The following is a 27,492-nucleotide window of genomic DNA, read 5'->3' as shown; positions in this document are numbered from 1 at the left end:
TTTGGTGCATCCCCTTGGAGATGCACTCGTCGAAATCCCCAAAGTGCCCCTGTGCCAGATTGACCAAAGCGAGCTCGGCCTCCCCCGTATCGTTCCCCCTTCTCCAGCTCTCCCTCGCTCCCAGCGGCGGCGCCTCGTCGGAGCCGCCCCTCGACGGCGGCTAGCCTCCCTCGTCGGACGCGCTCATCGACGGCGGCGCGAGCCTCCCCGCGCGGCCCCTGGTGAGTCTCTCTCCCCCTCTCTCCCGCGCTCATCCCCTTGTACCCCGGGGAGGCGACCTAGGGTTAGGTGTAGGAGCTCCCCGCCGCCGCCCCGTCGTGTCGCTACCGCTGCTTCGTGCTGACGCCGGTCCCGCGTGCTCGTGCGCCTCTGCCGGCCCCACGCGCTCCGCCATGCGGCTGCTGCTTCTTGATGCCAGTCTCAAGTCTGATGAAAATAGTAGATTCAGTTGAAACAACACAGGGGAAATCATGAATTCAAACATTATAGCAAACACAGATTTTGGATGCTCACTCGCGAACTCTACCATTCGGTCTCCTGTGAATCAGAACTTCCCAATCCTTTGGGACTACAGCACAGCCATCATAGAGCATTGGGGATGTTGTGCTGTTGCTGCATCTTCTTCAGTTAAAAGAGGTATAACGGGTAGTCTGTCTGTCTGTTTGGACATATATCATCGAGAGCAAATGAAAGCAATTTGTTAGGTCAAAAGGGGAAAAAAATCATCCAACACCTAGTCCAGTATTACCTTCACCCTTTTCTGATTTGCGACACGAGGCAGCGACCAGTGGAATAGTTCTGCAGGCAATTGCCTTATAATCTGGTTGGAAGTTTGTTTGCTGGTACTGACTTTGTGTAATCCGTCTGTAGGGGATTCTTGCAGAACTTGAGTACAGCCCTGTGGGGTTCATCATCAGCTGTTGAAGGTTAAAGAGTGACTCAGTGATAGAGACCAGAACAGGTGGTAGTGGTAAGCTTAGAGGAGATGTACCGTGGTGGGCTTGACCGCTTCAAGAAAGCTCAGGCCTTGGAACCCTTCTCGGTGCAGCAGTCTGGTCCTGGCGCAAAGAGCGTGCCCACAGCTGTGAAAGTGCAGCCAGCTCCATTGGTGCCGCCGCAAAGCTCACATCTTGGTCCCAGCCAGAGTCAGCATGCTTCGCAGAGTGCCGGCTCAAGCATGGCCGGGCAAGAAGCTGCTGGAGCCCCCAGACCCGCCGGGACGCAGTTTGGTGGTGGGCAGTCGACGTGGCAACCGCCGGACTGGGCAATTGAGCCGCGCCCTGGGGTTTACTATCTTGAGGTGATGAAGGATGGGAATGCCATTGATAGGATTAATCTGGACAAGAAGAGGCATATATTTGGGAGGCAGGTGCCTGCTTGTGAGATTGTCTTGGACCATCAGTCCGTCTCACGCCAACATGCTGCTGTTGTTCCACACAAAAATGGAAGGTTAGAGACCTGCCTGATGTTTGATGCACTTGTGTTCAGTTGGACGTACGAGTTTATGTTTTTGATGGTTAATGAGACTTCTTTTTAGCAACCTGAATGTTAATAGATTTGATTTTCTTAACTCAATAGACAACGGTTTGCGCCTGTAATGGAATATTGTGCTCCTATATGCTATTGACCTTTTAGACATGCTTCGTTCAGAATTTTCTGCCCAAGAAATGGCAGGATTATAGCTGTAAAATTTTCTTTTATCTATGTTGTGTCTTAGGTGCATAACTAACAGTTGCTCCATGCTTCCTTTGTTTCCTTTCAGCATCTATGTTATCGATTTAGGATCTGTTCATGGTACATTTGTTGCAAACGAGAGATTAACTAAGGACAGCCCTGTTGAACTTGAAGTTGGACAGTCACTTCGCTTTGCTGCATCAACCAGAGCATATGTTCTACGAAAGAACACCGCTGCTTTTTTTCCCACTCAAAGCCTCCCGTCAGATGTGAGTTTGCCGTCTCCTCCAGACTCTGACGATGAAGACGCCGTTGTTGCATACAATACAATACTTAATCGCTATGGTGTTAGCAAATCAGAAGTGCCATTGAAGAGAAAAAGTTCTTCTGGGGATGCTTCTGCTTCTGCTGTAAATGATGACAACCAGGCAGTCGGTAGACCATCAAAGAGAAGCAAAAAGCGGAGAGTGTCATTTAGAGATCAAGTTGGTGGAGAGCTTATTCAGGTGGTTGGGATTTCTGATGGTGCAGATGTTGAAACTGAACCAGGCCCAGTTGGTGTGAAGGAAGGCAGTCTTGTTGGGAAGTACGAGTCTCTTGTACAGGTTACTGTCATACCAAAAGGAAAGGAGCAAACTTCATCAAAGGACAGTGCCTCCCACAGTGGGGTAACAGATAAGCTACAACAGATGCTTAACAAAGTTAAAAGCACATCCAGAGGTGGTATGTATGATGACCTTTACGGGGACTCTGTTCCAGCAAAGCTGGGCTCATCATGGGCGTATAAATCAGATGGCCAGCCAGAGCAAGTCAAAGTTGTTGATGAAAAGAAGTATAGCAGGGACGTGGGTGCAAATCCAGCTGATGATAGTGATGATGACTTGTTTGGCGACTAGTTATTTTGTCACATTTCCAGTTAGTAGTGAATTGCCTTGATTACAAACACATGGCAGCAGAAATGTTATGTTTGCCTTGGGTATTTTGCTTTGTTCTACATGATTGTATCCTGCTGTGAATCAAGGTAATCTCTTTTTTTGCCTAATATTAATGTTAGAGCATGCTTTCTTATGGTTGCGATCATGGGGATTGTACGTACCATGTTGCCCCATTTCTTCATTCTGTCATTGTGTGGTGCGTTAACTCCTTTACCCTGCCCTGGTTTCTTTCGTCTTCCTGTTTTAGCTTGGTTGTGCATTACGATGTACTATCTTATTGGACATCTCATTCTCATGTTTTAAATGCTTAACATTTAAATAGTAAAGCCGGAGTTTGCTTTGTAGCTTGAACCGTTGCTGTATTCATGTTCGTCTGGTCAAGTAGGTATATAATTTTATTGCATATACTCCCATATTCACATGCCATAAGTGTGCTAAGTCTCTAGTTTGTGACTTAATCATTAGTCATTTATTGATATTCTGTCCTATTTTTGGCCTGTTTTGCCTCTACTTTAGGAGCCCCTAATATGTAAGGAGTGATTTTTCTCCCTTTTCATTAATAAAAGGGAAGATAAAATAAGTAAATCACCTCGCTTGGTCCCCTGTTTCTCATAGACTCCCTCCCATTCAAGCCCTGCTGTCTGGACTCTTTCTGCATGGTAGACTTGGTAGTTAACCATCATGATCCTGTTATCCTACTTTTGGATGAAGACCCAAGTCCTTATGTATCCATTTGATAGTATTCCACCATCCAATCCTTGTGGGAAGTATGTTGAAACTGCATAAGGTTGCTTGCTTCGCACTTGTTAAGCCTAACTATCATGCATCTCCAGCTAGTGACCATTACTGCGACTTGGTATTTTTCTTAGTTTGGTCTCTCATCAGTAGGAGTCTTTGGTATCTGTGCCAGGTATGCTAGGTACTCTAGCAGTGGATACTATCTGCATGTTTACTGTCACATGGCAAAATTTATTTCCCTAGAGATATCATAAGAGTGGGTTGTGAGGATAGCTTTGGTGTGGTTCTCACGCCCTGGGCAATCTAATTCTAGACCATAACATTTGACACCCATGGAGTTGAGTTTCTTTGTATCATGATGGACTACCAGCGATTGGTTTGCTGCTTGGTGTTGGCAGATTTCCGAGATTTGCCAAGGAAAAAAATGGAGCTGCCAAACATAGCCTTATCTCTTTCAGTTAGTAATTTTGAATTGGAATCATGATGGAAGTTCAAATAAATCTTTAAAAAATAAGCTACAAAATGCTAGAAGAAGTCATATAATGTTTTCTGTTTTAATTAAACCCTTTCAAAGCTCTTCAAATGCACATGAAAAATCTAAAACCAGTATTTCAAATGTATATTGAGATGATATAATTTGTATGGAACTATGAATGAGTTTAAGAGTTGGCTACTGAATTGGCATTCATGTTCTTCAATATCTGTATGTGATTAAACTGGAACAAATTCGAACCATTAGAGCAAGTTGATGGGCTGGAAAATCCAGTTTTTATCAAAAAGGCGGTCTAAGGTGAACATGCCGTGCAAGTAGATGTGCTCCCTGTGCAATTAGCTCTTTATAATGTCATAGTTCCAACCTTGTATCCAACCTCCGCGTTAACAAGTTGTAGCTCCATACCGGTTCCCTAACTGAGTCTCTGGTGGCCATTCTAGAGCTAATGTTTAGCCACATTAATTTGGGCCAGCTCCATTTACTTGGAGTCAATCAAGATGGTCTAGTATGGTTGCACATGCTTCTAAACCCTGGGTACATAGTATTGCTTGCATATACTTGAAAAGATCTAAAATCAGTATTTTAAATATGCAGTTGTGAAAATTTGGATGTTAATTATAATTACTATCCAACTATTCATGTTCATCAATATCTGTACATGATTAAACTGGAATGCATTGGACTTAAATTTACGATGAGCTAATTTTACTATTAGACCAAGTTGATGGCTGAAAATCCAGTCTTTTTCTTAAAAAAAGTTGGTCACCGAAGAACTAGTGATGGATAGGGGTGCGTGGAAGTTAGCTATCCATGTGCCAGAACCATGAGTTGCTTGCGAGATCTTATGGGTTTCAGCTCTAGCCTACCCCAACTTGTTTGGGACTAGAGGCTTTGTTGTTGTTGTTGTTGTTGGTCTAAAGTGAACTTGCTGTGCAAGTAAATTTGCTCCCAGTGCAATTGGCTCTTTATGATGATGATGGGAATGATCAGGTTCCAGGTTGTTTTGTTTGTTGTTGCAAGAATCTTAGCGTAAAATCAATGACATATGACTTAGATGTGCAACTGTGTTTCATGTAACATTTATATTAAAAAAATTCTGGATGCCTACTCCCTCTGTTCCAAAATAGATGACTCAACTTTGTATTAATAACTTTACTAAAGTTAATACAAAGTCGAGTCATCTATTTTGAAACGGAGGGAGTAGTTGAGAATGACTAGTGTGTATAAACACAAGTAGGACCTTTGGCTGCTTGTGCTATTGGTAGTAGGTAAATCTTGCTTCAGTCCTCTCTACCTCGATTATCCGATTAAGAAGATAATCAAACACGTGCAAAGCTACTGTTAGTTTGGTGTGTCTGTATGTTGTATGGCTGAAGCGAGAGCTGGGACTGCAGATCCCGGTTTGGAGGTTGCATCCTAGCATTTCCCTACTCACCGTCGTTTGTGAACTTGATGCAGGGCAGTGTGTTTGCCTTTTGTTTCTTGTTCAAAACCCTGTGACAAACTTGGTTTGTGCTCCTTGTTTGGAAATTGGTTGATTCAGGTCAAAATGAATCAACTACATAGCCTCTTGTACTTTTGGGTCAAAATGACTGCTTGTCATGAACAAACATTCATGTCCTTCACTTCCTCTATTATTTTATTTTATTTCAGTGGCATATCTCTGTACTATGCTATGCTTTCTTGAATCCTCTCCAGGGTGTGTTCTTGCCAAGGCTACCTACTACTGCTCTTTTCTTTGTGAACATGTTCAAAATCGTTGGAGGGTATTGTCCACAACTGAACGCAGTTTCATGCCCTCTCTCTCTCTCTCTCTCTCTCTCTCTCGCCACTGCCAACCTCTTCCTTTCCATCCATGCACCAAGGATCTCCCGGCTCCATCCTCCCCATCACACTGAGGCCAGGCGAATCTGTTGCCTCACGACGACAAGGTGGGACCATATCTAGGCCATGTCGTCGAGTTCCTCTCCGTCTCGTGCTTTTCCACCACCGTCACCAAGCTCCTCCCTGCTGTTTGTGCTCATCTAATCAGAAAAGTTCTAGAACCAATTGAAACCAAATGAAGGGTTTCAGCCTCCACCCAATTATTTGCCTCTCCTCTTCAGAACTGGATCTAGTCATCACCATCGCCTCCTCCCTCCTCCTATCAAGAACATTCCCTTCCCCACCACTGCCAACCTCTTACCATCCATGTGCCAAGGATCTCCCGGCTCCATCCTCCCCACCACACCGAGGCCAGACGAATCTGCTACCTCACGACGGCAAGGCGGGACCATATCTAGGCCATGTCGTCGAGTTCCTCTATGTCTCGTGCTTTTCCACCACCGTCACCAGGCTCCTCACTACTTGTGCTCATCAAATCAGAGAAGTTCCGGAACCAATCGAAACCAAATGAAGGGTTTCAGCCTCCACCCAATTATTTACCTCTCCTCTTCAGAACTGGATCCAGTCATCACCATCGCCTCCTCCGTCCTCCTATCAAGAACATTCCCTTCCCCACCACTGCCAACCTCTTACCATCCATGCGCCAAGGATCTCCCGGCTCCATCCTCCCCACCACACCGAGGCCAGACGAATCTGTTGCCTCACGACGGCAAGGCGGGACCATATCTAGGCCATGTCGCCGAGTTCCTCTTGGTCTCGTGCTTTTCCACCATCGTCACCAGGCTCCTTGCTGCTTGTGCTCATCAAATCAGAGAAGTTCCGGAACCAACCGAAACCAAATGAAGGGTTTCAGCCTCCATCCAATTAATTTGCATCTCCATTCCTTCCACTCTCCTCCTCTTCAGATCTGAATCGAGCCATCACCATCGTCTGATTCCCTCCTTCCGGCATGAACATTCCCTCCCCTCTCTGTCAAGTACTTTCTTACCATCCTTGTACCACATATTTGTCGGCTCACACCTCCCACCACGACGTTGCATCTCCATTCCTTCCACTCTCCTCTTCAGATCTGAATCGAGCCATCATCATCGTCTGATTCCCTCCTCCCGGCATGACATTCCCTCCCCTCTCTGTCAAGTACTTTCTTACCATCCTTGTACCACATATTTGTCGGCTCACACCTCCCACCACGACGTTGCATCTCCATTCCTTCCACTCTCCTCTTCAGATCTGAATCGAGCCATCATCATCGTCTGATTCCCTCCTTCCGGCATGAACATTCCCTCCCCTCTCTGTCAAGTACTTTCTTACCATCCTTGTACCACATATTTGTCGGCTCACACCTCCCACCACGACGTTGCATCTCCATTCCTTCCACTCTCCTCTTCAGATCTGAATCGAGCCATCATCATCATCTGATTCCCTCCTCCCGGCATGAACATTCCCTCCCCTCTCTGTCAAGTACTTTCTTACCATCCTTGTACCACATATTTGTCGGCTCACACCTCCCACCACGACGTTGCATCTCCATTCCTTCCACTCTCCTCTTCAGATCTGAATCGAGCCATCATCATCGTCTGATTCCCTCCTCCCGGCATGAACATTCCCTCCCCTCTCTGTCAAGTACTTTCTTACCATCCTTGTACCACAGATTTGTCGGCTCACACCTCCCACCACGATGAGTGCCGAACGGATTTGTTTTCTTATTACGAAAAAGGTAGGACCAAATCCAAGCCATGTAGTTGGGTTCCTCTGCATCTCGAGCTTGTCCACCACCGCCACCAGGCTCCTCCCGCGCCTCTCGTTCTCAGCGAATCCCAAGAGTGGATTCATTGAAACAAGATGAAGGTGAGGCTCCACCTGTTAATTTGCGTCTCCATTCCTTCCACTTCCTTCTCTCCTCCTCTTCAGATCTAGATCGAGACATCGCCATCATCTCATCCCCTCCTTGCACCATGACCATTCCCTCCCCGCACTACCAAGTACTTCCTTAGCATTCATGCTCCACGGATCTACTGGCTCACTCCTACCTACCTCGAGGAGGTCGGACGGATCTGTTGTCTTACGATGGCAAGGTGAGAACAGATCCATGCCATGTGGTCGAGTTCATCTATGTCTAGTGCTTGTCCACCATATCCACCAGGCTCCTCCCAACTACTCGTGCTCACCATTCCCAAGAGTTCTAGCACCAATCAAAGCAAGATGAAGGTGCCAACATCCACCCAGTAAATTTGCTCTTCGTTCCTTCTATCCTCCTCTTCAGATCTAGATCAAGTCATTACCATCATCTCCTTCCCTCCCCCATTATGACCATTTCCTCCTCCCGCTGCCAAGTACTTCCTTACCATATATGGGCCACGGATCTGCCGGCTCACTCCTCCCCACCACGATGAGGCCGGATGGATCTGCTCTCTCTCCCTCCCTCCCTCCCTACCTACCTACCTCTATCCACCCAATTAATTTGCATCTCCATTCCTTCCACTTTTCTCCTCTTCAGATCTACATCGAGCCATCACCATCGTTTCCTCCCCTCCTCCCAGCATGAACATTACACCTCACTACCAACTACTTCCTTACCATCCTTGCATCACAAATCTACCGGTTCATGCCTCCCCACCATGCCAAGGTCGGACGGATCCGTTGGCTTACCACGGAAAAGGCGGGTCCAGATCCAGCCCATGTAGTCTGGTTCGTGTCCATCTCGTGCTTGTCCACCACCACCACCACCACTAGGCTCTTATCCACCTCTTGTGCTCATCGAATCCCAAAAGTGGGCCCAATCAAACAAGATTAAGCTCTCGGAACAATCTCCAGAAGAAAAATACTTTTTCTGTCATGTGGGATCATGACCTTCATGAAGTTTAGACATGCCTATTAAATTCCCGGACACCTACCCTAGCATTCGGAGCCACCCAATTATTTGCCTCTCCTCTTCAGATCTGGATCAAGTCATCACCATCGCCACCACCTATAAGAACATTCCCTCCTGACCACTTCCAACCGGCCACTTCCTTAGCATCCATGTGCCAAGGATCTCCCGGCTCCCTCCTCCCCACCACACCAAGGCCAGACAGATATGTTGCCTCATGACGGCAAGGCGGGACCATATCTAGGCCAAGTCATCGAGTTCCTCTCTGTCTCGTCCTTTTCCACCACCGCCACCACGCTCCACCCCGCTGCTTGTGCTTATCTAATCACAAAAGTTCTAGAACCAATCGAAAGAAAATAAAGGGTTCCATCCTTCACCCAATAAATTGGCATCTCCATTCCTTCCACTCTCCTCCTCTTCAGATCTGAATCGAGCCATCACCATCGTCTGATTCCCTCCTCCCGACATGAACATCCCCTTCCCTCTCTGCCAAGTACTTTCTAACCATCCTTGTGCCACAGATTTGTCGGCTCACGCCTCCCCACCACGACGAGCGCCGAACGGATTTGTTTTCTTATTACGAAAAAGTTAGGACCATATCCAAACCATCCTTGGGCCTTTTTTTGGGACAATGCTCTATTGAATGATGATCATCACACTTCTATTTATTTACAACTCAATGATTACAACTCGATACAAGAACAAAGTATGACTCTATATGAATGCCTCCGGCGGTGTACCGGGATATGCAATGAATCAAGAGTGACAAGTATGAAAAATTATAAACGGTGGATTTTCCACAAATACTATGTCAACTACATAATCATGCTAAGCAATATGACAATGATGAATGTGTCATGATAAACTGGATGGTGGAAAGTTGCATGGCAATATATCTCGGAATGGCTATGGAAATGCCATAATAGGTAGGTATGGTGGCTGTTTTGAGGAAGATATAAGGAGGTTTATGTGTGAAAGAGCGTATCATATCACGGGGTTTGGATGCACCGGCGAAGTTTGCGCCAACTCTCAATGTGAGAAAGGGCAATGCACGGTACCGTAGAGGCTAGCAATGATGGAAGGGTGAGAGTGCGTATAATCCATGGACTCAACATTAGTCATAAGGAACTCATATACTTATTGCAAAAATCTACAAGCCATCAAAAACCAAAGTATTACGCGCATGCTCCTAGGGGGATAGATTGGTAGGAAAAGACCATCGCTCGTCCCCGACCGCCACTCATAAGGAGGACAATCAAATAATACCTCATGTTTCAAATTTGTTGCATAATGTTAACCATACGTGCATGCTACGGGACTTGCAAACTTTAACTCAAGCACTTCTCAAATTCACAATTACTCTACTAGCATGACTTTGATATTACTACCTCCATATCTCAAAACAATTATCAATCATCCAACTTTTCTTAGTATTCAACGCACTCAAAAGAAAGTTTCACAAATCTTGAATACCAAGCAAGTTATTATTAAGCAAATTACCATGCTATTACGACTCTCAAAATAATTTAAGTGAAGCATGAGAGATCATAGTTTCTTTAAAACAAGCCACCACCGTGCTCTAAAAGATCTAAGTGAAGCACATAGAGCAAAATTTCAACGCTCAAAAGATATCAGTGAAGCACATAGAGCAAAACTACATAGCTCAAAAGATATAAGTGAAGCACATAGAGTATTCTATCAAATTTTAATTCATAGATGACTCTCTCAAAAGGTGTGTACAGCAAGGATGATTGTGGCACACTAATAAACAAAGACACAAATAATACAAGACGCTCCAAGCAAAACACATATCATGTTGGTGAATAAAAATATAGCTCCAAGTAAATTACCGATGGAAGTGGACGAAAGAGGGGATGCCTTCCGGGGCATCCCCAAGCTTTGACTTTTTGGTGTCCTTGGATTATCTTGGGGGTGCCATGGGCATCCACAAGCTTAGGCTCTTGCCAGTCCTTGTTCCATAATCCATCAAAAGAACTCATCCAAAACTTGAAAACTTCACAACACAAAACTCAATAGAAATCTCGTGAGCTCCGTTAGAGAAAGAAAGCATAAAACCACTTCAAGGTACTGTAATGAACTCATTCTTTATTTATTTTGGTGTTAAACCTACTGTATTCCAACTTCTCTATGGATTATAAACTATTTTACTAACCATAGATTCATCAAAATAAGCAAACAACACACGAAAAATAGAATCTGTCAAAAACAGAACAGTCTGTAGTAATCTGTAACTAACGCAAACTTCTGGAACTCCAAAAAATCTACCAAAATTAGAAGACCTAGATAATTTGTTTATTGATCAGCAGCAACTGGAATCAGTATTTTATCACGTTCTGATAATTTTTAGTAATTCGGGCACTGAACGCAAAGTTTCTGGAAATTACAACAAGATCAAATAACTATCATCCAAGAAGATCCAATAGGTCTAGCTTGGCACAGACACTAATTAAAACACAAAACCACATCCAAACAGAGGGTAGATGGGTTATTTATTTCCTAACATAAGAAAAACACAAAAAACAAAAAAAATAAAATTGGGTTGCCTCCGAATAAGCGCTATCGTTTGACGCCCCTAGCTAGGCATAAAAGCGAGGATAGATCTAGGTATTGCCATCTTTGGAAGGCAATCCATAAGTAGCTCTCATGATGATTTCATATGGCAATTTTATTTTCTTTCTTGGAAAGTGTTCCATGCCCTTTCTTAATGGAAATTGGAATCTAATATTCCCTTCCTTTATATCAATAATCGCACCAACCGTTCTAAGGAAAGGTCTACCAAGAATAATAGGGCAAGAAGGATTGCAATCTATATCAAGAACAATGAAATCTACGGGCACATAATTCCTATTTGCAACAATAAGAACATCGTTAATCCTTCCCATAGGTTTCTTAATAGTAGAATCCGCGAGATGTAAGTTTAAAGAGCAATCATCAAGATCGCGGAAATCTAGCAAATCACACAAAGTTTTGGGGGTAGTGGAGACACTAGCACCCAAATCACGCAAAGCATAAAACTCATGATCTTTAATTTTAATTTTGATAGTTGGTTCCCACTCATCATAAAGTTTTCTAGGGATAGAGACTTTCAACTCAAGTTTTTCTTCACAAGATTGCATCAAGGCATCAACAATATGTTCGGTGAAGGCTTTCTTTTGACTATAAGCATGCGGAGAATTTAGCACGGATTGCAACAAGGAAATACAATCAATCAAAGAGCAACTTTCATAATTAAATTCCTTGAAATCCAATATAGTGGGTTTAGCACCATCTAAATTTTTATTTCTTTCAATCCCACTTTCATCAATTTCATCATAAAGATCTAAATACTCCAAACTTTTGGAACGCCTTCTAGGTAAAGGAAGATCATATTCAGTTTCATCAAGATTCATATTGCAAAACAAAGATTTGATAGGGGACACATCAATAACTTTTAGATCTTCATCTTGATTCTCATAGGTATTGGAAGAACACGCTTTAATAAAGGCATCTTTTGAAGCACGCATCCTAGCGGTTCTTTCCTTGCACTCATCAATGGAGATTCTCATAGCTTTGAGAGACTCATTGATATCATGCTTAGCAGGAATAGATCTAAGCTTTAAAGAATCAATCTCAAGAGAAATTCTATCAACGTTCCTGGCCAAATCATCAACTTTAAGCACTTTCTCTTCAAGCAAAGCATTAAAATTCTTTTGTGAATTCATAAACTCTTTAACACTATTCTCAAATTCAGAGGGCATCTTATTATAATTTCCATAAGAGTTGTTGTAGGAATTTCCATAATTATTAGAAGGATTACTAGGATATGGCCTAGGATTAAAATCCCCTCTATAAGCGTTGTTACCAAAATTATTCCTACCAACAAAATTCACATCCATAGATTCATTGCTATTCTCAATCAAGGTAGACAAAGGCATATCATTAGGATCAGAAGAAACACTCTTAGTAGCAAATAATTTCATAAGTTCATCCATCTTTCCACTCAAAACATTGATTTCTTCTATCGCATACACTTTTTTATTAGAAGATCATTCAGTATGCAATTGAGAATAATTAACCATAATATTATCTAGGAGTTTAGTAGCATCTCCTAAAGTGATTTCCATAAAAGTGCCTCCCGCGGCCGAATCTAAAAGATTTCTAGAAGCAAAATTCAATCCGGCATAAATTTTTTGTATAATCATCCACAAATTTAAACCATGAGTAGGGCAATTACGTATCATTAATTTCATTCTCTCCTAAGCTTGTGCAACATGTTCATGATCAGGTTGTTTAAAATTCATAATATCGTTTCTAAGAGAGATGATCTTAGCGGGAGGAAAATACTTAGAGATAAAAGCATCTTTGCACTTGTTCCAAGAATCAATACTATTTTTAGGCAAAGATGAAAACCAAGCTTTAGCACGATCTCTAAGCGAAAAAGGAAATAGCTTCAATTTAACGACATCATTATCGACATCTTTTTTCTTTTGCATATCACATAAATCAACGAAGCTATTCAGATGAGTAGCGGCATCTTCACTAGGAAGGCCGGCGAATTGATCTTTCATAACAAGATTCAACAAAGCAGTATTGATTTCACAAGATTTAGTATTGGCAAGAGGAGCAATCGGAGTGCTAAGAAAATCATTATTGTTGGTATTGGTGAAGTCACACAATTTGGTAGTATCTTGAGCCATCGCGACAAACAAGCAATCCAACACACGAGCAAACAAAAGGCAAGCGAGAAAAAGGCAAACGGAGAAGTGGGGGAATAAAACGGCAAGGGTGAAGTGGGGGAGAGGAAAACGAGAGGCAAATGGCAACTAATGTAATGCGGGAGATATGGATTGTGATGGGTACTTGGTATGTTGACTTTTTGCGTAGACTCCCCGGCAACGGCGCCAGAAATTCTTCTTGCTACCTCTTGAGCTTGCGTTGGTTTTCCCCGAAGAGGAAAGGATGATGCATCAGAGTAGCGTAAGTATTTCCCTCAGTTTTTGAGAACCAATGTATCAATCCAGTAGGAGGCCACGCGCAAGTCCCTCATACCTACACAACACAAAGAGCTCAACGCAACCAACGCGATTAGGGGTTGTCAATCCCTTCAGGTCACTTACGGAAGTGAGATCCGATAGATAATATTTTTGGTATTTTTGATATAAAGATGCAAAGTGAAAAGTAAAAGGCAAAGTAAAAACAAAACAAGATTAAAGTGATGGAGATTGATATGATGAGAATAGACCCGGGGGCCATAGGTTTCACTAGTGGCTTCTCTCAAGAGCATAAGTTTTCTACGGTGGGTGAACAAATTACTGTTGAGCAATTGACAGAATTGAGCATAGTTATGAGAATATCTAGGCATGATCATGTATACAGGCATCACGTTCGTGACAAGTAGATCGAAACGATTCTGCATCTACTACTATTACTCCACTCATCGACCGCTATCCAGCATGCATCTAGAGTATTAAGTTAAAAACAGAGTAACACTTTAAACAAGATGACATGATGTAGAGAGATAAATTCATGCAATATGAAATAAACCCCCTCTTGTTATTCTCGATGGCAACGATACAATATGTGTCTTGCTGCCCCTTCTGTCACTGGGAAAGAACACCGCAAGATCGAACCCAAAGCTAAGCACTTCTCCCATGGCAAGAACTACCAATCTAGTTGGCCAAACCAAACGGATAATTCGAAGAGACTTGCAAAGATAACCAATCATACATAAAATAATTCAGAGAAGATTCAAATATTGTTCATAGATAGACTTGATCATAAACCCACAATTCATCGGTCTCAACAAACACACCGGAAAAGAAGAAGATTACATCGAATAGATCTCCACAAGAGAGGGGGAGAACATTGTATTGAGATCCAAAAAGAGAGAAGAAGACATCTAGTTAATAACTATGGACCCGAAGGTCTGAGGTAAACTACTCACACTTCATCGGAGGGGCTATGATGATGTATAAGCCCTCCGTGATGACGGCCCTCTCTGGCGGAGCTCCGGAACAGGCCCCAAGATGGGATCTCGTGGATACAAAAAGTTGCGGCGGTGGAATTAGGTTTTTGGTCCTGTTCTGATCGTTTGGGGGTACGTGGGTATATATAGGAGGAAGGAGTACGTCGGTGGAGCACCGAGGGGCCCACGAGGCAGGGGGCGCGCCCTGTAGGGGGGGGGCGCCCCCTACCCTCATGACCGCCTCTGGTACTTCTTGGAGTAGGGTCCAAGTCTCCTGGGTCTTATCCGAGAAGAAAATCACGTTCCAAAAAGGATTTTTCTGTTTGGACTCCATTTGATATTCTGTTTCTTCGAAACACTGAAATAGGCAAAAAACAGCAATTCTGGGCTGGGCCTCCGGTTAATAGGTTAGTCCCAAAAATAATATAAAAGTAGAAAATAAAGCCCAATATAGTCCAAAACAGTAGATAATATAGCATGGAGCAATCAAAAATTATAGATACGTTGGAGACGTACAAGCGTCGTGAGGGCCTGCAGAAAAAGGCGGACGAGTTGGCCATCATGTGCAACGCCAAGGCCTGCGTGCTAGTGTATGGCGAGGGCAAGCCGGTACCATAGGTGTTCCCGTCCCACTCTAAGGCGGTGGCTATCCTGACTCGGTACAAGAATATGCCGGAGGGGAAGTTCAAGAAGTCAATGAGTCATGAAGGCTTTCTTAGCCAACATTTTGATAAGCTCCATGCCAAGGGCCACAAGTTTTAGGGAGTCTGCATTGACAATGAGACCAGAATCCTCCTACACAAGGCCATGCTCGGAAGCAACCTCTCGATCCTCGATGGCCTCAACATCGAGGATCTCATCAAAGTTGGTCGAAAGCTGGAGGTGATCCTCCAGAGCATGGGGGAAAGCATCAAAGAAATTAGTGGCCAACCACCAGCCTTCGCACCACCGCCAGCTCCATACGTCACTGACTACATGCACATGGAGTCTCCCTCGACTTATCAGGCACCACCACCAGCTCCATACATGGACATAGAGTCACCATCTACTTTTCAGGCACCACCACCGACTGAGAACATGGACATGGGGTCTTCGATGATGTATCAGGCGCCATTGCCAGCTCCCTATGTCACTGGTTGCATGGACATGGGGCCTCCGACAATGTTTAAGGCCCCGCCGTAGCAATAAGAGGATTCACTTGACATGATGAGGTATGGAGGAGACCTCAACACCCCAGTCCACATTGGCTACAATACTAGTGGTCGTACTGACACCAGCACGAGCACTGGCTTGCCTAGCGGTGATATTAACTCGAAGAAGTCGTTCGAAGTGGGGTTTGGTTGGCAGTTCGGTGGCGCTGATCATGAAGCGTCTTCTTCAAGTCTTTTTCCCCCAATGTAAGCAAGGAGAGGATCTCTACATGTAATTCCTAAAATAATAAGTTAGTCTTGGTTGTGCTCTTTGAGAGAAAGCATATTTCATTTAGTCATTGGAATTGTTATTATGGATCTCTTCAATGGTCTATTTGTTTGATCTTCGTGATTTAGCTGGTTCTAACTTGTATGTTCCACCTACTCTTTGTGTAAACATGCATGTTTTGTCAGGAATACCTTTTTAATGATAGTTCTTGTTGACTCTTAACATTGCATCAAGTGATACAACCATGAAGAGTTCACTCAACACATGAAATTGTTTGACACAAAAATAAGAGAAAAATTCAAGAAATGGAAGACCAATCCGACGGCTACACCTTCATCCATGTTAGGTAAAGAACTCCTTAAAAACCACCTCTTCTATTGTGACATGCTTATGCGAAACTGTAAGAAAAACACCTGGGTACTTGATGCTAAGTGGGGACATTTCCCAACCACGAGTCCTCCCAAATTCTAACATGTGAGCCGTCCTTGATAGGGATAGTTTCAGACCAGAAAGAGTTGTGTTCGCTTCACCAAAACAACAAAAAAGTGGGAGTTCTCAGGTTTCCTCTAGACCTAGGATAGAACCTTACAGCCCATATATTTAGTACCGAATATATCATGCCATACCTCATCCTTGGTAAGAAGTTTGAATAACTATGTATTGATAATACATATTTGGTGATTTCACTCCATGCCAATCTCGAAGTCTTAATACCTTTGAAAATAAATTAATGAGCTCCTTCTAAATGTTCCAGGCTATTATAACAAATATTCTGATTTACCAAACTCCATTTTAGCATAGGACCAAAGCAATCCGCAAGGCATTCGGAGACCACTGGAAAGGTGTGTCCAACAAGAAATGCTAAAGGGGCAACGGAAAATGAGGTTCTCAACGGTCTCTTCAACAACATTACATAGGATGTAAGCATAGTTGTTACTGACATTAAATTGTCCCCGCTTTTGCATATTTAGCATATTAAGCCTATCATAAAGAAGCAACCACAGAAATACTTTCAACTCCATTTTTGACACTTCAACATAATACATCATGTAAATAATCATATTAGAAAGCAGAGCTGGTAAGGAGATGTCATCCTCCATAGGGAAAATGCACCCCTTTCCAACTATTGAGACACTTTATATTCGTTCCTCCACGTGTTCCACTCCTAGTGGTGTAGCACAAGTGGACACATTTCTATTATATGCAACAAATTATGTTTCCACTTGACCTTTAAAACTTTACATTTGACACTTTCTCTTTTATGGTACATAAGTAAATGGATGTGCAGAAGAGGTTGGAAGAGATGTACGATTACTACAATGTTCAAGTCCTAGCACGATGAGAATAGGATGGCAAATGGTGTGAGACAATACCTATGATAGTGGGATAAGAGGAATGTGTACAAAAGGCATACAATTTATGAGTTATGGCTAGAGCTGTAGGTAACAAGTTGACAAGGTGAATATACTTACCAAGTGGTTCTATGTTTCCAGATTGCCTAAATGATAAGAAGGTGTGTGTTTTAGGTGGTATTCAACTCTAAACATGTAATCCTTCCATGTTTTACAGACTACAAATGGGTCTGCCTTAAACATGGAGAAGGTAAGTGCGGTGGTTCACATGTATTTTTTGGGAGGGGGTCATGACAAAAATGAGTGGGTAAATGAAGCTATAGTGTCATTCAGAATGATTTCAAAATTCAAGTTAAGTGAAAAATTAAGGTCATACATCAGGGCTAGATTTATGTGATAGAAACAGAATAAAAGTATGATTGGTTTGATTTTGATTCACTGCTAGAGGCAAGGGAATAGAAAATTCAAGCATTGGAATTGCACTCCATAAGTGTCGTCGAGTGTCTTGAATGATGCATCGATAATGGGGACCTTTATTTAATGTTTAACATGCTACATTCCATTTCTGAATATCAAAACAGCAAGAACATGATGAGGGGAGCGGGCAGCATGTTTCACACATATGCTGACAACTTTTACAATATTGAGAGGAACTACTCTACCATTAAGATCTAGGTGACTAATAAATAAATGATAGGCAACACAACATGTTGGTTGTAATGGGACAAGTCCATACATACAGTTAATCTGACAACCCCTTGCTCTTGTGTATCCCTCTTTGGAATTTTCCTATGCCAACCCAGTTCAACTCTTGACAAGAATAAAGGATACGACAACGGATCATAGCACCCGTAGTATGATCAAATATGCTCTTTTTCGTTGTTGTTCCATGAAGTATTACATTCTTGTCATAAGTATCACTTCTTTCATTTTCTTTAATCCACACTGCAGCTACCTCTGAATTGATTAGCGCATTGTATGTTGGTCTAATTTTTGGTCAAGGGTTCAAGATGAGTCTCTAGTCAAGATTTTGGGCTTGTCCCAAACTCCTAAACTGTTGAGAGTACGGGTTACCGTGTAGGATGTCTGTTATTGTTCCAATCACATGCTTGTCTTGCTCATACATTTCCCTCACTACAATGGCGGTATCGACGATCTAAGCTTGGATCATCGTCGTAGAAGTATAGCTCCAGATCCTTTGGATATGAGTGACTATTACCAAATAAGTGTATATTTTGATATATTTGACCATGTCCTCAAAAGGTGTAAATATCAGTAGTTGTTCGCATGTCACTTGTGTCTATGTCAAGGTGATAAAATAGATTAGTAAATGAGAAGTGCCCTTTGAAAAATCTTATATTTTGTCGAAAATGTCTTGTGTCAGAGTCGTTGCTTGTACAAAGTCTTATGAGTTCAGGTGGTGTTTCTGAATTGGCTAGTCTTATATGTCCTTTTCCGCAGCATAACCCCTTAGTTTCATAGTTGAATTTTGTTGCATGGCCAAAATCTGCAATTTTCTTCTGCGTGTGCGTGGGTGTCTGTGGTGGGCTGACGGGTTGTGTGGGCTGGGCTGCTCCGATGGGCATGGGCTTTGGGCAGCCCAGCCCACCACATACAGACCCCCACGCGCACACGCAGTAGTCGTCTCCCATTACCTCTCCTCCACCTGGTCCACACGTCCGTCCCCCATAATATCTCTCTCTCCTCTCCCCCTCCCCTCTCTCTCCTCCACTCGTCGCCGCCGTCCAATCTCCGGCGAGATCCCCTCCCCCGCCGGCAGCCATGGCTTCCACCTTCAGCGGCGACGAGACCGCCCCCTTCTTCGGCTTCCTCGGCGCCGCCGCCGCCCTCGTCTTCTCCTGTAAGCCCCCTTCCCCCAGATCTCCCCTCCCCCTCCTCCAGATCGGCGATCTGACCGCGGTGTGTGTGATGCGCGTGCAGGCATGGGCGCGGCGTACGGGACGGCCAAGAGCGGGGTGGGGGTGGCGTCGATGGGGGTGATGCGGCCGGAGCTGGTGATGAAGTCCATCGTGCCCGTCGTCATGGCCGGGGTGCTCGGGATCTACGGCCTCATCATCGCCGTCATCATCTCCACCGGGATCAACCCCAAGGCCAAGCCCTACTTCCTCTTCGACGGCTACGCGCACCTCTCCTCCGGCCTCGCCTGCGGCCTCGCGGGGCTCGCCGCCGGCATGGCCATCGGCATCGTCGGCGACGCCGGCGTCAGGTATACATACATACACACGCGTCCCACCCCCTCCTTCTGCTGCCCTTCTTCCTGATGCACGCACGCACGCGACCTGAAGAGATTTGTCAAATGTGATGCGTGGGGAGTATGCAAATGCTGCCAGCTCCTAATGTAAACACATCCCTTCATGGTTGCGCGGCCTGGTAACAAAAGTGTGTGATCGCTGTGTAGATTGTGGTGGATGCGAGTGTAAATCTTGTGCTTGTTGTTGGTAAAGTAGTCTAAATTCTGGGAGGGTAAGTTACAGCAGGGAATCATGCTACTTCAGTCAGACTCAGGTGCTAGCAACTTGACATAGAGCCAGGTGGTTGGACCTTGGGTCAGTCAACGGTACATATTAGTAGAGTATAATCCATGGAAATGATCTTGTCATGTGGGACATGCTTACTAGAGTTAACAGATGAAATTGTGTGTCTCACTTGTTAAACCACACATATTGGCTTATTTCTCTGAACCAGTTTGATGTAATGTTATGCTGGTATGGAGAGAACACCAAGCATAGTGAGTCATGGTAGCCTACTACTATATGAATTGCAATATTGCCCTCCGTTCCCAAATATTTGTCTTTCTAGAGATTTCAACAAGTGACTATGTACGAAGCAAAATGCGTGAATCTGCACTATAAAATATGTCTACATACATCCGTATGTTGTAGTCCATTTGAAATGTCTAGAAAGACAAATATTTGGGAACGGAGGGAGTAGTATAAATCTGATTGATGATGAGTTAAATGCGTGGGAGTATGTGATGTAAATCCTGTGGTAGTTGGTACTAAAAACTAGTATAAATCTGATTGATGATGAGTTACAGCGGGGAATCAATCATGCTACTTGGTTCTGGGCTGTTGTTACTTGGGACATGCTTTACCAATGTTTACATATGAAGTCTGTCAAATGTGGTGTGCGGGGAGGATGCAAATGGTGGTAGCTGCTAATGTAAATAGATCCCTTCCATTGTTGCGAGGCTTGTGAACAAAAGTGTGGGATCGCTACGTAGATTGTCAAGGCTGTGTTATGCAAATCTTGTACTAGTTGGTAAAGTAGTCTACATTCTGAGGAGGGTGAGTTACAGCAGGGAATCATGCTACTACTACCTCATTTGGAATTTGGGTCAGGGGTTGGCAACTTTGACAGGCTACAACCAGATATTAGTAGAGTAATAATCAATGAAAATAAGTTAAAAAATATGTTGTCACCTGGGACATGCTTGACTAGAATTTACAGATGAAGTTGTGTGTCTCACTTGTTAAACTGCACACATCGGCTTATTTCTCTGAACCAGTTTGATGTAATATTATGCTGGTATGAGAGAACACCAAGGGGCGGTGAGTCATGGTAGGATACTATACACTGCTACTATATGAGTTGCAGATAGCAGTTTATTGTTCGTGCAGGATGGAAATAGCTTTGTCAATTAGTCAACAATGTGAATCTGATAGAACATGCTAGTGGTGGATTTATTTATTCTTGTGGCAATAGCTTTGTTTTTTAGCTGTGATATTAGATTTCATAATTCATAGTCCATCATCTAGTTCTACTTCATAATTTTTGGTGGGTCCTTTTACATTGTCTGAAATTATGGCTTCTTCTGTTTGAGCCATAACAATGTTAATATTTCTTTGGGTTGCACATGTTTGTCAAAGCAATTTAACTAGATTCTACATTGGCCTGCTATAATAACATCAGCTTGGGTTTAGCATGGTGATTTCACTTTTCTGGTTTGCACATGTTGTGGAAGCAATTTAACTAGATTCTACATTGGCCCGCTATACTAACTTAAGCTTGGATTTGCATGGTGATTTTTTTTTTGCATCTGGGTTTTTCTGTACACCAAATATATTCAAATGGATGGGGAATCATTGGTTATTAATTCCTTCGGTTGCTACTATGTATTGGTTTTGTGTACTTATATTATTAAATCTTAAACCTTCTGCTCCATATATCTTAAGCGTATGCATATAGTATAATCAAGATCCAATTGATCTTTGGTATGTATATCAAGCATTTTAAGGAACAGCACTAATAGCTCAGAATTGAGATTGTGCCACTAATAGCAGCTTGGCTCTAAACAATGCCTGCGAGTATTGCAATAACCAGAACATGCTGCCATCTGCTTTTTCCAGAAATATATTATTGCATACTTAAATGTTAAAAGGGGGAAAACATAGTGGTAAATTGATTTTTATATAGATAAGTGATAACCACCTTTTGTCTGGAAGTTGAAGTACTGATTTGACTCTGTTGTTTAACCTTCTTTGCAGGGCCAACGCGCAGCAGCCCAAGCTGTTCGTCGGAATGATCCTCATCCTTATCTTTGCCGAAGCCCTTGCCCTGTACGGCCTCATCGTCGGCATCATCCTCTCCTCGCGTGCCGGCCAATCCCGCGCCGACTAGAAACAAATCGCTTGCAAGCAAGGAGCATACGGTCCATCATTGTATTCTGTTTGAAAGGGTTTATTTCTTCTTAGAGACTTGTTTGGCATTACACTGTGGTTCTACTTCTGTGTTCATGATCAAGGAACATAATGTGGTTGGGATCATAGGGATTTCCACGCCCTCCATCTGTAATTTTATTCTATGTTCGGCAACACAAAGCTACCTGTATCTACTCGTCGTACCTAGCACCTGTTGTATTTATTGTTTGGAGTAATAATCGGCGATGAGCCTCTTGGGACGTGATGAGTGAATAAGCAAAGTTAGACCTAGTTCCACTTTTGTGTGTAACTCCAGTGTCTAGATTCATTTTGTTATGTCTGGGGCATGTGGAGTGAATGTTGTGTTTGTTATGTTTAGTGCGTATTTTGTGATGCCAACTACTAGCTGTATCAAGCACACTGGTGTTTGATTGTTTGCTTATGAAAATAAAATTGAAGATTTTGAAATGTGGTTTTGTGAAAAATTCTCGTTGTGTTGATAGATAAGGGGGAAAGATCGACTTGGCATATATAGTTTTTTTGGCTCCCAAGCTAAGTGATATGTGTTTTTAATGTTGAAATCGACTGAGAATCCGCAAAATTGCATGATATATTTTTGTGCTTGAGCTTTGAGTATCTCTGCCAAAGATTCTAAAACAGCCCCCCTATACCTATACAACTTATTGAAACTCGAGAAAAAAAAGTAACCTACAATGAACCCTAAATTTTATCGGAGAAAAAACAATGTTTCTTAATTTTATTGAAGATCCTCTCACCCGCTAACCGAGTAGGCAGCTCCGTTTCCATGTGAACAAAAAAAAAGATTCACCTAAGTGTTATCTTCCCGCATGGTGGCCGCCGCCTCCACCCTTCGCTCGACCCTCCTCCCATCATCCCTCACACCATGTCACCCTCCTCCCTACTCGCACCTTTTCCCCGCGACCTAGCGCACCCGCATAGCCTCAACATGCTGCCCCACAGGCCATGTAGCTCGGGTGTCTAACAGAGATTGGCTCGGATGGTGTCATAGGCTCTTTTGCAGGAGGCGGATGCCTGAGGGGAGAAAAGGTGATCCTGTTGTGAAACATAGGGAAGGTAGGGTGAAGGATAATAGATGCATGCATGCATGTGTACTCAAATCTTAAAAATTTTGCTTGCTTGACAAGGCCCATCGGTGGTGGCTGCTTCCATTGGAGAGGAAAAACAAATGAAGATACCCGAAATTATTTTTTCACACGGGGCAATTGCCATGTGAAGCCTCTCATGCCCTAAGAGCATTGGTCATGGCTGAAGGAAACCTAACCCTTAAGTTGGGTCCATTTGTTTGTCCTCCAGCATGACGCAAAATCATGTAGTGCATAAAGTTTTTTCTGATCTATAAGATAAACTCCATAGAAACAACATGTACGTAAAACAATATGTATCCCTGTATAGAGCGTTTGGATCACTATAAGCAGTGATCTAAATGGGTCCTATATTTATTTACAGAGGGGGTGGTTTTTCCACAAATCGATAAAGAAAAAACAGTATATACCACTAAAGTGAGTGCTAAAGGCGGCCAATTAATCAGCGCACCGTGTGTGTGCTCTAAAAGGGAAATTGAGCCGTATCTCCTCCGTGCTCGCTACACAATTCACATTACACCCTCCTCCATCTAAAAAAAATGTAAGCCGCATTCTATTGGACCGAGATATCAACTTCGACAAACAACCACGTACCATTAACAATCGGTATATATCTGTTAAAAAAACAATCGGTATATATCTGTTAAAAAAACAATCGGTATATCTGAACACAAATATTTCATGTTACCGAATCACAACCAACATAAAAACACTTGTAATTTTTTTAATAGGATGCTTAGAAAAACCCTGTCAAAGACAAAGAAGAAAAGAAATTATTCTCGGATACAAATCGGAGTCATGTGACGTTTTCCGGCCAAGGCCGAGGGAGCGAGCGGCCTGCCTGCCCAGAGAGAGAGAGAGAGCCGAAGAACCCTAGAGAGAGAGAGAAGGGGAGGGGAGAGCTCACTCGACGGCGCCGGCGGCCGCATCGCGCAGCGCGGAGGGAGGGAGGGAGAGGGGACAGCCAGCCCCGGCGGCATGGAGTACGCGGCGGCGGGCGCCGGGGGATACTACTACTACCCGCCCGCGCAGCAGCCGCAGCCGCCGCCGCAGACGCTCCGCCGCCGCCCGCGCCCCGCCGCCCGCTGGGTCAAGCAGTGGTACGTCCCGCGCCCCTCCCCTCGCTGATGCCCGTCCGTCTCCGAGATCGCCGCCCCGCCGCGCGGGACTGACTTGACTGACCGGCGCCGTCGCCGTTGCGTTGTCGTTGCGTTGCAGGATCCCGCAGGATCTCGCCTCCCCCGGCTCCAAGTGCGCCCTCTTCAAGTGGGTCAGAGGTACCGCGCGCTCCCCCCTGAACCTCCCCCCTCCTCCCCTCCCCTCCCCTTGAATCGGCGGATGTGTAGCCTGGAGCCTAACGGACCGACAATGTCGATCTGACGCATTTGTTCTTCATCTTATCATGAATCATAGGACAAATTTTGTCTTGCCCACTAGTTTGAGCAGACTGCGCGGCTGCCTGCAGTGACTGATGCAAAATTTAGTGCATCTTATCCTGAATTGCAGAGCAAAATTTATCTTATCCTCTGTAGTTTGTCGTTCAGTTTGAGCTGGTCGTGCGATTGCCTGCAATGTCTAATTGGCGATTGGCTTCTGCGTAACCTGTGTGCAGAGGACGTGTACAAGAATCTGAAGGAGAACGGCGGCGTGGGGCAGGAGCCGGAGGCGCAGCCGCGCAAGGTTGAGCCGGCCACGGAGATACTCTTCCTCTGCAGCTACGACAACTGCGGCAAGACCTTCGTCGACGTGGCTGCCTTGAGGAAGCATGCTCACGTGCACGGCGAGAGGCAGTACGTTTGCCAGGAGCCCGGCTGTGGGAAGGTAACTCCAAAAGTACCTTACACATTTAGCAATGTTTATGCTCGTGTTGGTGAACTTATCCGTTTACTAGCGTTGACAAACTTCCCTGTGATTTCAGTCTCATATGCAAAATGGTTTTAAGCTCTTTATCTTTCTGTCCACTAGGACCTTTCTCTGTTTTGCATAGTTATTGATGGATTTAAGGCCCAATAGATTTGTTTCAGTGCAACTATACATATAAGACCTTTGCTTATGTCCTATACGGGTAACTCATGAACGAAACGACCGTTATATGTGCGCTCACTGTTGATGGGAGAATGTAATTCCTAACTATGTGACTGTTCCTTTTGTACAGAAATGATGAATCCTTTTTCTGTTTGTTTTGCAGAAATTTGTAGATAGCTCAAAGTTGAAGAGGCACCACCTTACTCACACAGGACAAAAGGATTTTGTTTGCCCACATCCAGGCTGTGGTAAGGTAGGGATTCACATTCTATTTCACGACAGCATTCTTTGCATCTAATTCTCACCATACAACTTACATTTATAGTTACAGTGTTCTTCTATCTGGTGATCCAAAACTAAGTTGAGTGGCACCAATTCTATCGAACTGAAGATGTTCCGCTGATTTGATTAGATGAACTTAATGAAACTTCCCCTGATCCCTCAAGCTAGTTTTATGCTTGTAAATTCAATTGCTACGTGCCTAATCTGTTTCTAATTTTAGAGGTTTACTTTCTACTACGCCACAATTTCCTGTTTGCATCTTTGCAAGTGAGTGGTTGGTTTATGCTTTCTTATTGGTGAATACTTTCACTATGGTACGTTTTACATGTTCTAACAAACAAATCCTCTGAATTTCAGGCCTTCTCATTTTTTGCTTCTAATTTTCACCATACAACTTACATTTTTAAATTACAGTGTTCTTCTATCTAATGCTACCAAACTAAGTGGCATGCCAGATTCTATCTAACTGAAGATGCTTTGCGGATTTGATTTGATGAACTTAATAAAACTTTCCCTGACCCCTCAAGCTAGTTTAATGCATGTAAATTCAATTGCTATGGGCCTAAACTGTTGCTAATTTTAGAGGTTTCTACTTTGTACAACTCCACAACTTCCTGATTGCATATTTACAAGTGTCTGGTTGGTTTATGCTTTCATATTGGTTAATCGTTTCACTATGGTATATTTTACCTGTTCTAACAAACAAATCCTCTGAATTGCAGGCCTTCTCATTGGATTTTAACTTGCGTGCACACCTCAAAACACATGCTGTGGAAAATTATCATATATGCCCCTTCCCAGCATGTGGCAAAAGATTTACAAGCGACTTCAAATTAAAATGCCATATTAAGACACATGAAAAGGTATGTTGCTATACCACATTGACTTCCATGTTCATCTTTTGGATCATCTTTTCCTTCTATTCATGCTAGTTCCATGAAGTTCTGCGGTACATGTTCAGTTTTATCCCTGACATATTTGATCCACTGAGGAACTTTGTTAACTGTTTTCCGATTGGAACAATGGATGCCATGAATACATTAAGTTGGAGTGTGATCTAGTTTATCAGATTAGCGTCCTACTATCCCAACTACATAATCATTTATTAAAATGCCCATGGTGCCACACTTGCATAACGCGGTTTGCAGTTGTGTATATGAATCTTGTCAGTCTTATGTTTTACTTACTGTGTCTTTTGTGGCCATGATGCAGACTGGATCTCCTATTGCAGTGCAGCATACACCACCAGCAGAAAAACCACAAAGCACCATAAAGCCTTCCATACAAGCAACCCCAAAGCCTTCTGCGCCCACACCACCAAGCTTTTCCAGTGAGCGCCCTTATGTCTGCCCCTACGAAGGCTGTGGGAAAGCCTACATCCACGGTTACAAACTCAACCTCCATCTCAAGACTCAGCACCCTGACCACAATCAAGAAAACAATGGTAGGTCCGCCACACCTGCAGCGGGGTATAACTATGCTGACGGTGGTGACATTGCGCCAAACCCGAAAAGGAGCAAGACAAGCCAAGTGCACAGGGCCCCTCCATCTAACGCCTACAATGTCAAGGTTTCCAGCAGGATGGGTGTTGATACCAGTGGTGCAAAGAACCAGTGGCCAGGCAAGGGTATGTATGATGATGACAGTGAAGAGACCGAGGAAGATCCTGGTGGTAACAATGTAGAAGATGGCTGGAGATACGGTAACCAGAACGCCGACGATGAGGAAACAGAAGAAGATGAAGACTAGCTGGACATTCATTATTTTCCCTGTTTACTGACATTCCGCTGGAGCGTGTGCCCTAGGTTGTTTAGATGTGGTTGTCTGCTTCCTTTTAGTAAGTTTGGTGTATGCCTACGCTGAAAACTAGCAACGAATGGAACTAAGTGGGCATTATAATTATGGTAGAATTAGATTGCGCGGATGTGAACAGACACTTACTGATGTTGTTTGGTCATTTTGTTGAGATGGTCCATTTATGTAATATATCTGCCCTCCACCGTGTGGTAGTAAATCTTGTCTGGATGGTGATAAAGTAGCTACTCCCTCCGTTCCAAAATAGATGACTCAA

General features: G+C 43.7%; 3 protein-coding genes and 1 pseudogene across 3 annotated transcripts; all 4 read left to right on the top strand.

Moving 5' to 3' along the window:
- Positions 1–30: 30 nt before the first annotated feature.
- Positions 31–2,742, top strand: LOC125542740 (SMAD/FHA domain-containing protein). The gene is made up of 3 exons (XM_048705916.2): positions 31–221; positions 871–1,449; positions 1,763–2,742. Exons 2-3 carry the CDS (start codon positions 986–988, stop codon positions 2,568–2,570), a joined length of 1,272 nt encoding a protein of 423 aa, XP_048561873.1. The 5' UTR covers positions 31–221; positions 871–985; the 3' UTR covers positions 2,571–2,742.
- A 12,293-nt stretch (positions 2,743–15,035) lies between these two features.
- LOC125532534 (uncharacterized) lies at positions 15,036–18,351 on the top strand (annotated as a pseudogene).
- A 614-nt stretch (positions 18,352–18,965) lies between these two features.
- On the top strand, positions 18,966–22,255 carry LOC125542731 (V-type proton ATPase 16 kDa proteolipid subunit). The gene is made up of 3 exons (XM_048705907.2): positions 18,966–19,190; positions 19,271–19,556; positions 21,838–22,255. The coding sequence occupies exons 1-3, from the start codon at positions 19,112–19,114 to the stop codon at positions 21,968–21,970; spliced, it is 498 nt and encodes a 165-aa protein (XP_048561864.1). The 5' UTR covers positions 18,966–19,111; the 3' UTR covers positions 21,971–22,255.
- A 1,655-nt stretch (positions 22,256–23,910) lies between these two features.
- LOC125542724 (zinc finger transcription factor YY1) lies at positions 23,911–27,435 on the top strand. The gene is made up of 6 exons (XM_048705896.2): positions 23,911–24,214; positions 24,333–24,391; positions 24,727–24,935; positions 25,303–25,392; positions 26,144–26,284; positions 26,634–27,435. Exons 1-6 carry the CDS (start codon positions 24,093–24,095, stop codon positions 27,168–27,170), a joined length of 1,158 nt encoding a protein of 385 aa, XP_048561853.1. The 5' UTR covers positions 23,911–24,092; the 3' UTR covers positions 27,171–27,435.
- Positions 27,436–27,492: the final 57 nt, after the last annotated feature.

This window comes from Triticum urartu, chromosome 1A (assembly GCF_056163025.1).
Source record: "Triticum urartu cultivar PI428250 chromosome 1A, HENAU_Tu73, whole genome shotgun sequence".
Taxonomy (NCBI): domain Eukaryota; kingdom Viridiplantae; phylum Streptophyta; class Magnoliopsida; order Poales; family Poaceae; genus Triticum; species Triticum urartu.
Note: the sequence above shows the minus strand (reverse complement) of the source record. Positions and strands in the feature narration are given on the sequence as shown.